The 12,518-nt window shown below is 35.9% G+C and overlaps 1 protein-coding gene and 2 long non-coding RNA genes across 4 annotated transcripts in view; 1 reads left to right on the forward strand and 2 right to left on the reverse strand.

Moving 5' to 3' along the window:
- Window positions 1-1,925: 1,925 nt before the first annotated feature.
- On the forward strand, window positions 1,926-4,503 carry LOC130414270 (uncharacterized). 2 transcript variants are annotated; one of them, XR_008905586.1, is made up of 4 exons: window positions 1,926-2,039; window positions 2,211-2,584; window positions 2,836-3,705; window positions 3,981-4,503. It is a non-coding gene; the product is annotated as an uncharacterized LOC130414270 (long non-coding RNA). The 2 variants fall into 2 exon arrangements; XR_008905585.1 differs by having other exon boundaries at window positions 2,211-2,451.
- A 32-nt stretch (window positions 4,504-4,535) lies between these two features.
- On the reverse strand, window positions 4,536-6,892 carry LOC130414271 (uncharacterized). The gene is made up of 3 exons (XR_008905587.1): window positions 6,469-6,892; window positions 6,224-6,346; window positions 4,536-5,841 (listed from the first exon to the last, which is right to left on the reverse strand). It is a non-coding gene; the product is annotated as an uncharacterized LOC130414271 (long non-coding RNA).
- Window positions 6,893-10,730: 3,838 nt separating this feature from the next.
- cntn1a (contactin 1a) overlaps window positions 10,731-12,518 on the reverse strand; it is a 31,480-nt gene continuing 29,692 nt past the window's right edge. The window contains exons 22-24 of the mRNA XM_056740382.1: window positions 12,296-12,414; window positions 12,063-12,216; window positions 10,731-11,975 (exon numbers count right to left, since the gene is read on the reverse strand). Of these exons, the coding sequence (XP_056596360.1) occupies window positions 11,893-11,975; window positions 12,063-12,216; window positions 12,296-12,414 (356 nt within the window). The 3' untranslated portion in view covers window positions 10,731-11,892. The remainder of the gene's footprint in view (window positions 11,976-12,062; window positions 12,217-12,295; window positions 12,415-12,518) is intronic.

The raw sequence follows: 12,518 nt of genomic DNA on the forward strand, positions 1-12,518 counted from the left end.
GAAACGAGATATTCAACTTTTTTACAGTATGCTTAAGTAAATGGTATTTTTTTATACATTTTAGCGGTAAACGATTTACTAATGCATTTATATCTAGGCTACACATTCTTAATATTTTATAATTTTTTTTTTTTCGAATTTTAAAATCAGCACGTCAAAAATCCTTATAGGCATATATATAATGTAATTAACCCATTAACTAAACCAGAATGTAACATTCCATGATTATTGATAGATAATAACAATTAGTAATTTCAGTAACAATTTACAATAAGCTTCCATTTGTTAACATTGGCTAACTTGAATTGACAGTAAATAGTAGCCTACTTTTACAGCATTTAATAATCTTAGAACCTGTTATTTTCTACATCTAGTAATATATTTAAAACTGAAATATATATTTGTTAACAGTTAATGTTAGAACCTCAGAGAACACAGCAAACATTTCATAATTCTCATGATGAATTTTACAGTGTTTTTCCGTATTTTTTTTAAGGACGCTTTCTGATAACAGGTTTTTTGTGTGAAAACAAGAGAATGTTTACTGTTAATTTCATGGGCATTTTTTACATTGTGTCTTGATTTTGCCAGGTATGATAAACTTTGTGGTATTAAGTGGATAGTTTCGTTTTGGAAAGATTTATGCAAAATCACGTGGTTTCACTGAAAGAGGAGGTGAGTCTGTAGATGATGTAACAAAACTGATCATGTTGCACTTGTACGTGTTTAAATTTTGCGATTCAATTTATTAATGATTATAATACACTGTACACAGCAATAACAATCGACATGGAAGGTTTGAATTACGTACAGTAATTGTAGTGAGCTCATTGTTCTCAAGTCCAAGTGAATCGAAAGAGCTACATTTTCAAACGTAACTCAGACTCACTCCTGGGAAATCCATCAATCATATTTATCATCATGTCCAAATGAAGAGTTTAAAACTAAATGAGGTGAATCTTGAACAAAGCATTTTGACATTATTGATTTCATCAATAACCTTAAATCTTAATAAGGTCTACATACAAAAACTGAATATTGTGATGATTCTTGGATTCAATAAATTGGGTTTTGTTACAAACTGATATTAATTCTATTTCAGGACAGGAGGCGGAAGAGCAACACACACTTAACTGGTCATTAATTATAACACTCCTGACACCTAGTGGGTAGTTTTAGTACTTGCATGTATACATGTATTCTATTACTACAAGTATCATTCACTGAGTATATAAACCTTTAGCCGACCTATAGGTGTTCCTACAACTGAAGAGCATATTTTCTTTAACTCTAGAATTATTGTGTTCTCAAATTCTTTTCTTAATACTTACAGTAGTAGAGACACACGTTTTTGTGGACTTTCCATATGGACCATAAATTTGATATTGTACACATATATATATTCTAGACCCTATTCAGTCTGAATGAACTTTAACAGAAACCTTTTGACAATTTTATATTTTCAAATAAATGTTTACTTTAATAATAAATGTTTAATAATTAATGTAGCCTACATCGGACAATTAAGGTGGTTCAGATTTTTAACATCCTTGTGGGAACATTTGGTCCTCGACTCTAAAGCATGACTACATCAACTAATGATGTCTGCCAAATAAGATGGCACTTATTTGTTTTCATGCGGTCATTTGGTAATTTCTGGATAATTATTTGTTCCGTAAGAGATGTCATTACAGTTATAAGTAATATCAGTAAAAAAGGTGTAAAGAAGGTCAATGTAAATGTCCGAAGACATATTGTAATGGTTATTGATATGATTTGTAAAGTTCTTTGAGGTTTTTTGAAACATGGTTAAAATACAATGTTTAGAGAGAATTGTTGATTATAAATTGTTTATATTGTGTTTAAAAAGGAAAAGCTTTTCTGTATGTAATGTTCCTTTAATAATGCGTAATGCGTCACATAACTAAGAGAGGGAGAGAAGAACTGTGGGTCAGAGAGTAATGGATGCGAAGAGGTCGTAACACGTGCGGCTCCTTCAAAATGTATAATCTCTGCATATGGTCCAAAAGGCGCACACGGTATTTGTTTATATTTGTTGCATGTTATAATTTTTATGTTTGAGTTTATGTGCTTTCATGTGTGTAATGTAACGTGTTCTGTATTGTAACAATGAGGCAAATTTGACTATTTGTTATGGGATTCTGTTGTAAAAGAGGTGTGTTTAAGTTGTATATGTCTTTATTTTGTAGTTTTCACGGTGTCTTTCTTAGACCGTGACATCTTCGGATTGACAGAGGAAAGAGAGAGCAAAATAAAAGTCTAGAAGACATCTGTATGATTCGTGGCCGTGATAAATTGGATCCGTGCAGTTACAGTCAATCTCAAAGTCCACAACACAAATCATTTGACACTTGTGACAAGCTCCGCTATAGATCTTATCTTAACAACCTATCAACAAACCTCTTCTTGACTGATCTTCAGCACACTGAGGTGAGAATGTGGAAAAAACAGTTTGGTCTCTATTGAAGACTTTTGACTGAAGCAGATCTTTATGAAATACGATGATGAAATAACGAAAATAGTTAAGTACCTTGAAAAAGAGTCCATCTTCATTTTGGCAGATGTAAGTAGGCTTATATTCTTATTTGATTAGCTAAACAAATTAACATTTTAAGCAGTATTTTAAACATTTTGTAAACACTGTGTTTTAAAGCCAACTGCAACAAAGCAATTCATTGAGAAAGACATTCGTCTGCCAGTCACTCCTAGACTGATTTTGCTTGATTAGTGAACACTTCCCTGTGACTTTGAGAAAGGTTTGTGTTTTCCATTTGGATTATACTTAAATGTATGTAATATGTACATTGTTTTCAGGGAACACATTTCTCTCTGCAAAAAAGAGGATAGTGAGCCTTGATGGAAAGTGGCGTATGACTTGGAGGATCAACTGGGTTTTGCAGACGCCTTCTCGATCTTCTTAGTAACCTTCTGTTTTCAACATAGAATATCAGGAGCCAGCTTGTGCTACATTGGAACTAATTCAACGTTAAGTGCCTCTCTTTGTTTCTCTGAATCAGGGAAAGGCAAAGTTGGTCCTGGAATGCCACTGTTCAGCAGATTTTAGGTCGTACCCTAGTTTGATAAGGGTTGGAGCTAAAATCTGAAGGACATCAGCACTCCAGGACCTCTGTTGTTTATTCCTGCTTCACATGTTACTTTTAAAGGAGAAGCTCTTTACATAATAATTATTTTCCTATAGTTTGCACATCCCCATAGCATCTTAGCTGTGTATTTCAGCCAAACAGAGTGTAAGTGATTGTTTAACCAAAAATGAAAGTTCTGTCTTCATTTACTAACCCTCTTGACAGTGCAAACCTGTATGACTTTGTTTCACAAAAGAAGATATTTTGAAGAATGTTGTGCTGCTGCTGTTCAGTTACCTACATTCTTCAAAATATCTTCTTTTATGTTCTGTAGAAGAAAGAAAGTCATGCAGGTCTGAAGCGACAAGAGGGTGAGTAAAGATATGAAATGTATGGATGCTTATTACTTTTATTTCAATTTTCAATTATTTCCATGTTAATGTAAGATTTTTAGAGAGGATAAATCCAGAGGACGGAACAAAGTGCACCGCAAGACTGGAGTGAGTCCAAAGAATGGCAAAATTGTCAAGAAAAAACAAGAGCAATAAACTCATCCTTCCTTCACCACCTCACAGAATTTGAGTGAAAGAACTTTGATTAGGTGAGACACCGCTCAATACTCAGTAGGATATGTACAGTAGACAGATAGTTTCCAGTTTATTGGGGATTTCTAAGTACAACTAATGGAGCCTCACCGACTTGAAATAAATCTCACCATCACATAGGTTACAGTGATGTTTGTGTTGATTGAAATAGTAAAAAATGTATACGTGTAAGTAATATTGGAGAATGTTGTTATATTGGAGAATGTTATTGTGATAGTCATGTACTGACAGTTTTTTTGTGGTGCAATTAATTTATTTTGATGCACTACAGGAATACAAAAGGATTTTCATGAAAATTTTCCTGTAGGACTCTCACAGGACCAGGAGTCCAAAGGAAACCTACAGGATTTTGTTAGGAATGTAATATATCCTGTACTATGGGTTTTATGCTGTTCTACAGGATTTCTCAATTATTTTATTCATTCATTTATTATATTAAGTTATTTAAAATAATTTTCTTCACATTTGATGCTGTTAAGTGCTGTTTGATAAAGTTAATTGTGTATTCCATTTTAAATCTGTTCTTTTTGCATTCCAGATAAAATTCTATAAAATTATTTATTTTATATCCATTGCATATTGTAATTTAATGGTGAATTCCATTTTAAATCAGTTCTGTGTGCATTCCAAGTACAATTGGCACAATATTTGTTTACTTTACATTTGATACAATTGTTTAAATGACAGAAGGGTTCATTCATTGCTGCAAATAACATGAATTGTTTTAAATGTATTTTTGTTGTTTTAACCAGTTGTAATGTTTAAATTAATTTAAATAAAGAACACTTTTTCAATATTGTATTGGGAGTTATTGTCAGTACACGTGTTGGATAAAAGTAGATTTTATATAAATATTATAAAATCGAATTTATATTTACTAAAAACATAAACCACTGAATAGGATTACAGTACTGTACTGTTAATCTAGGTTTTTACAGTACCTGGACTGTATTACATAGTTATAGTAGTGTTTAATTACTGTAAAAGTGAAATACAGTTATAGTACAGTTATGGTACTGTTAATCTCAATCAATTAAAAACCCTTTGAAATGTCTAACAGTGAAAAAAGAGTTTTTAAAAACAACGGCCAGACCTCCACCACGACCAGAAGATTGCGAAGTGTTAAAAAATGAGCAATTATGAGGAACTCAAGTCCCCCTCTTTAGCCCATGTTTCCATCATGAAAAGAAAATCCAGTTTCCGCGAGACAGACAAGTCATGTAGAATGAAAGTCTTATTTACCAAAGACCGGACTTTGAGTAATAACATACTAGGCGGCAGTGGAGCACTCTCTGTTGGAGATTCCCTGTTTAGCGAGTGGAGAAACGGAGGATGAACTCCAGCCCGGCGAATTCGTCGAAGCAAACACACCGAAGGCACATCGAGGGAGGCAGGCACTACCGGCCGAATCTGACGGCAGTGAAAGCTACATCTCCCGCACACCGAGCAGAACTGCTGACAAAGGCATTCATTCCAGTTTTCAGTCTGATAGCAGTAGCACCACGTTTACAACGCTTTCTGCTGCGTTTCTTGTGGATAGTGGCCATGAGCCGCCGACACAGGTGCTCAGGGATATTCATCCGAAACGATGAGTAGTGCGAGTGAGAACCATTACTAATATCATATCCGATATTCGTAGCTGGAGTCCCAATATCAATCAGTGTTTGACGATCGTAGAAGAAGGTTGTCCACCACTTCTCAATCACTGAAAGGCAAAAAGGACTGAACAGAAACCATAATAGAAGGAGCGACAGACGGCTGGCCACACACAACGGCACCATCTTGTTTTCCATCTTGTTTTCTTCTCAGAGGAAAGATCACAGATCTCTTTTTCCCTTCCTCTCCTCACAGATCATCAGTGTTTGTGTTTATTGTGACACGCGGACAAATAACAGCTGCATGTTGTATTTTCCTCCCTAGAATGAATTTTTGTCTTTCAATTTCTAACACATCTCCTCTGGGAGTCTCTCACTCATAAGTCAGGTCAGTTCAAACCAAACCATCAAGGCAGACAGTGAACAGACAGTCCGTTTAACTTGTCCCAAAATTAATCTAAGAGAGCTACATTTTCAAATGTAATCTGTCCATAGACTCACTCCTAGGAAATCTGTCATCTGAATCCTCTGGTGGGCCTGCGGAGTTAAATTTAAACGTGTATCAGTCACAAGGATTATAACTTAAGTTGTTTCAACAAATACAGTAAATAATTATTAGTGAGTTTTTCATCCATAGCATTTGTTTTTGTCTTCAGCTTTAAAGGAAAAAACCCCCACAAACTATCCATATTCAGAATGGAGACAGAATGGCACATAGTCAGCCAAAATAAATAGCCTACAGATATTGGTTTATATCCTACTGTTTGATTTTTTTCTCAGAATTGAAAGACACAAGTTTAAATCTATTTTTGGTGAGGTGCACAGTGTACGAAACAGCAAAGGTTTCAGTAAGTCATTTTACAGATAGTTGATCAATGACATTCAGGAAAAGCATCATAATTAAGTAAAAGGGTCATACCTCCACCACCAGGCATTCTCAAAACGATTTGAACACGAGACGATTGATTTATCTTGTAAAATTCAAGGGTTTTATCGTCTTCGAGATCATATATTCCAAGAACCATCCTAACTCTGTTAACATCTGAAAAATAAATCATGTACATTTTCTTCAATTTAAAATATTCGAAGTAAAATATTTAATATAGTTATTTTCATAATCAGAGTTATGAAATGTGGTTATTATGAAAGAAACCTCCAACCTACCGATTACTCCAGGGATATGATGTAATGCTTTTTTCTTCAGGTCCTTTATTGTGGTTCTCTTAAATTCTTCAGATGTTTCAACTGATAGTGTTTTAAATGTTGTTTCAGTAAGCCAGACACGGACTTCAAAGGCCATTCTGGTTATTTTCAACTAATTCTTTTCTGACTGATAGAAAAACTCAACGGCTCACACATGCGGAACTAAGTGCTTCTTGCAGCTTTACTTTCACTTTTATTATTGATAATAAACAAAAGGCGTTAAAGGGCGCAACCTTACAAAAGCATCTTTACAAAAGTTTGTATAAAAGACTAAAGATAAAGGCATCTATCAGTGGCGATCCGTGACTCCTCTTCAGGTGAAGCAGTAATGTGAAGTTCGGCAAAACATGTATTTAGCGCTTAATGTCGGGCGTGCTGCGTCATGTGAAAATACGTGTTCAGCGAGTCACGTGAACATGTCAAAATACATGCCTGTCGCTACCCGATCCGTCCCGGAAACACGATTTCTTCCGCGCATGCGCGAAAGTGCGTCCACGGCAGTTTAAATAGCGGATTGTTTTAAAATAAACTCTTCATTGAAAATTGCACTTAACATCAAAAGACTTTACACAAATTACATTTTGTAATGTTTGGAGAAATGTACTGAACGAGGGATAGGCTACACTAAGCTTTAGAGCGTATGTGACTAAGGGAGGTAGGGATGGAGGGAGGTAGTGAGTGAGTGAATGAGTGAATGAATGACTAAAGAAGAGAAGGATCAAATGTATAAAATAAATAAATTGAATGAATTCAGAAAATTCTGCGTGTTTCTTAAATACAGACATTTGTTAAAGTATGCTTATAAATGTACAGCATAACTCAAAAACAAAACACACAATTTACTAAATGGGGTTTAACAAATTTAATCTGTTAAATTCATTTTTTTTTAATTATTCAATTGGGGTAATAATTTGTGCCACATATTCACTGTGACATATTTTGTCAAAAAAAGAGAAGCAGTATTGTATATTCGTTTTTCTATATATAAACAATGTATAAATAAAAAATATTTCTCACTCATGACACATATCATTTTTTTATCTTGTATTTTCATTGGTATTAAAAAATAACATTATGCATCTTTTAAATTACTGCATACTTAATTTAAACACTGATTTTGTTGGTAAGGCCTTCACATACGAATTTAAACAACAATTAAAAGACTAAACCTGCACCGTATTAGTCAGTTTGAGCCTATTTGATCTGTCTGGCGAGTGAAGAGTCGATTTTAGATAAAATTTTCTAATGAGCATTGTTTCATTATTAAACCATTATCGATGAGGGAACCCAACTTTTTTTGCGAATTTGATAACTTTTTCATTGAAACAATTTGCAAAATCCTTCATCACATGCCACTAATACCGACACAAAATGCTAATATTTCAATGAAATAACTTTAAAGAGTCAAAACATCATATACCTAAACATGTAAAGTTATGATTAAAGAAGAGAAAAGTGCTGTGTGGACATCAGTGTATGCTGTGACTGTGTAGACTGCAGGACGCACTTGATTTCGGCTGGAAATGTTATGCGTTTTTCCAAGAACAATCCAAATGTCAGCCACAAGTTTATGTTTGCCATTTCTTAAACATATGTGGTTCTCATTTGTTTGTTGTTATCTACCACAAAAATAAGATGTGAACCGAATCGAATATTCAAGCCATTTGTTTGACCATATTTGGCCCATAAATGTTCAGCCATGCCATATCTAGGCCAGATATGACAGATGATTTTTACATGTGGCCCAAATATGCTTGCTGTCTAGGATGACAAACAGTTTTACACAATTAAACATTTGCAAAGGCTTAAAATGATAATACTAAACAAATATGAGGTTGATCAGGTATATATTTCAGGGGAGATTGTAACGTAAAACACCTTAATGAGAAAATAATGAGCATTTTAGCGGGGGACCTCTATATGATTTCAACATTTTTGTCAATTCAACCAATGTGTTTTTTGGCTAACATGTGTTGTGTTAAAAGTGTTAAACTACTGGACTTATCCACTTATACTGACAAAATGGTAACACTTTCACATCTCAAATTAATAGAGGGACAATAAAAGCACTGTTGTGGAGAATTCGTTTTTTGGATGACCTTTAACTGTTACAAAAATCCCTTGCAAGACAAGACAAACCACCACTGTAGTTTTAAAGCAGTGCTTTTATTTTGTCTTAATGAAAACACTTATAATTACCTTTCTGGACCTTTTCTGGTATTGGTGGAGTGGTTATTTGTGACTACACTTCATTGTTATAGCATTGGTGCCTCATTTTGATTTTATGTCACAGAACAGATTTGGCAGATGTGACAATGTGACATGTATATATGTATTTAAAAACATCCTTATTGAATATCTTATCTAAACCTTCTAAATGATTTTACTGTTCAAATCAAGGATACTTTAAAGGCTGAATTATCCTTATGGACTGTGTAAAGAAACTGTATGTGAACCTGTTAGTCTGGGCTTTAATGCAATTCTAGGTCCAAAGGCTCTATCAGATACCAAAAGCGAAAATACATAAACGTTATTAATATTCACGGTAATATAAACACACAGTTCAAAGCAATGCTGATGGGATTGTTCTCACAGATATCATTACCCAGATAAAATGGTAATATTAATGAGTGCACAGACAATTTACAAATAAGGTCAAGTGAATTTTGCTATCATTTGGTCAAAAGAAAATGAAATGTAGTCATCTTACCAAAGGGAGCGTCTCTTTCCATTACTCTGGTTTTTGAGGGGAAAGATCAACACTGACATCTGCAGGTCTGACAGAAACCATGTGCTACAAGCTCTTTGTCACAATTTATCTCAGTCAGGCACTTTAGAAATAGAGCTACTGTACAAACCAACAGAACTGGTATCATTGAAATGTAATTGTGGGGACCAAAGTTCCCTATAGAGTCATATTAAATTATAACAATGTAAAAACATGTTCACACACTCAATCGCTCCTTAAAGTATGAACCACCCCAATGATGTCTTCCAGATTAAATGCATTTTGTTCAATTCTGGATAATTCTTATACTATTACATCATTAACAGTGAGGACAGTGACAGACACTCATGAGGTCTGTGAGCAATAGATACTCATATTTAACAGCTATGATATACAAACTCTGTTAGCCAGAATAATGCTCATCTTGTTTGAACTATTTGTGTTTCATAAAAAAGACACATATAAATGCACATTTATAGTAATTAAAGATGTTATTAAAACAGCTTTTTATATATCGCACAACACTTTTAGCTAATCTTCAGTCTATACTGATGAGAATGAGACACAGGAGATGTGTTGGTTTGGTCTCTATAAACTTTAATTGAAGACTGTTGAATGAAGCAGATCCTCACTGACAGACAGTTAGTCTTTATCTACAGACCGATCTGTTCAGTTTAGATCCACAGAACTAACCAGCAACACACGACCAATGAGAATGAAGATCAGACCGCTCACTACCCATCATGCACCTGACATCTGAATAACTGTAGCCGCTTAAGCTCAAGGCATCCATGCATTAAAACTCTCTCTCTCTCTCTCTCTCTCAGTCACTCGCGCAGATGAACATCAGGAGCAAAAGCACTTTGTGGTGGTTTACATGTTGAAGAAACGACACAAGTCGACACACAATGAAGAGTTTCATCTTACAACTCAAATACTGAAGTAAAAAACTCATTCTGTTACTGATGGAACGTCAAATTTAAGTTTGTCCCATAAGACAAAATATTCCAGCATCATTAAATTCTTACATGTCAAAAGCAAAAAAAAAAAAAAAAGAAAGATCACTGCACATAAAGTTTCTAAAAAGTCGTTATTCAAAAATGCAAAAAGAATCTTGAGTTTATAGAGAACATAAACAACTCATAAAGCAAATGGTCTGGTACAAAACACACAAATGAATTCATGAATGATGATGAATTAGACAGATTCAGAGACGATTATTGTGTAAATACAGACAGAATGAAATGTTATTGGCCATAAAAACAGACATTTGACAGCGACTCCTATCAGTGACTGTTATGAACTGAGATAATATAATGAAGTTAAAATATTAACATTCGTCACAAATCAACTGCCAATGAGATTTTAAAGATACAGTCAAAACAACAGCAGTCAGATTTGTGCTCAGTTATCTGTGTGATCCTGATTCATCCTTTGAACACTATTGTGAACAAACCAGTTAAACTGATCCAGAATCACAACTCTGAAACTCAAACATGTTTATCATTTGTTTTTCTTATGCAGAAGGTCAAAATACTCCAGATTAAAGCTCACAAACAAACACTCTTTATATCATCTCTGTCAAACAAATACAACAAGAGTGCACTGATAATCTTCATTGAATAACTGATGTCATGCACTGACTCTCTCTCTCTCTCTCTCTCTCTCTTTCTCTCTCTCTCTCTCTCTCTCTCTCTCACTCACTCACTCACTCACTCTCTCTCTCTCTCTCTCTCACTCACACACAGGAAATTCATCCCTGTCTCTCTCTTTCGCTCGCTCGCTCACTCACTCAACATCCATCTCTCTTTCGCTTGCTCACTCACAGTCCATCTATCTCTTTCTCGCTCGCTCACTCACTCATTCACTCACAATCCATCTTTCTCTTTTGCTCGCTCGCTCGCTCACTCACTCATAATCCATCTCTTTGTTTCGCTCCCTCACTCTCTCGCTCGCTCACTCATTCACTCATTCCAATTTGTCTCTCTTTCACACGCTTTCACTTGCTCACTCACTCCATCTTCCCACTCACTCCCTTCCGCTGTCTCTCTCTCACACTCACACACACACTTTTTTTTCTCACTCTCTTACACAAACACACAATCTCTCTCTCCGTCTAACTCACTCACTCACTCACTCAGACATTCTCTCTCTCTCTTTATTAAGTCCCTCTATTAGATATGCTAATATAAACATTGAATAAAGAGATGAATAGCTTATAAATTATTGCATATATAATAATACTCTAGCATGATGATCGTGCCGCTCGGTCCGTTCTCTTTTCTATGGTGTAGAATTTGTGAAGAGATGAATCTGAATCGTTTTGCTTTGACTGTATTCACGGACAGATGCGCTTCAGTTACCGAAGACAGGAACGAAGAAAAAGCAACTGATATTCAAACTACACAAATACAAACATCAGACGCTTCCCGTCCGTCAGGAAAACACGTTCACACGAGCACTTCCTGCGTCACGTCCTCCTCCGAGCTCATGCTTCAACACAATCAGACTGTGAGATGTTATAAGGCATATCCAAGAGTTCAGACGTTAAATCCGTCCCGGATGTTCATTTGTATCCCGGCTGGAGAAGATCAGTGGGTTCGTACGCCATCTGTGATTCATCCTGTGAGAGTTCTGAAGACTGAATCAGGATGAATCTACATTGAGAGGAGAGAACTGAAGAGCGCCGTGAGCATCAGAGAGATGATGCTGAGAGACTGAGCCACGAGCAATCCTCCACCTGCACACACGTCACAAAACAATCACGCTTTCAAACTCAAACCCAAGACAGTCAGACAGACAGACAGACAGACAGAGAGCTGTTTACCTGACACACGCAGTTGTGCGACGGCTCCGTCTCCTCCGGCGCTGTGAGCGCGCACCTCCACCAGGTACAGACCCTTCATTATGGGCAGATCGATGGAGTGTTTTCCTGTGGTGTACAGACTGCCGTTGGTCTGACCTTCGGCTCTGTACAGCACCTGAGAGGTCAGAGGTCAACACGTATGACATGAATGTTACAACGCAGATGCTGAAAGTAAATTTGTATCGATAACCGACCTTATAACCCTCGATGGTGGACTCGTTGGCCATCGGCTCCACCTGCTCCCAGGCGATGTTGAATTTCTTTCCGTTGGAATGCATCTTCGTCCCGACGATTTTGGGCGGCCGACTGGGAGCTGAGGAACAACACATACATGAATCAAGTTTGCTTCAACGTGTTATTTCTTCATCATTTAGATGTTTGAATGATTGTCATGCAGTTCGGTGTGACTCAGACTCA

The sequence above is a fragment of the Triplophysa dalaica genome, chromosome 24 (assembly GCF_015846415.1).
Source record: "Triplophysa dalaica isolate WHDGS20190420 chromosome 24, ASM1584641v1, whole genome shotgun sequence".
Classification (NCBI taxonomy): domain Eukaryota; kingdom Metazoa; phylum Chordata; class Actinopteri; order Cypriniformes; family Nemacheilidae; genus Triplophysa; species Triplophysa dalaica.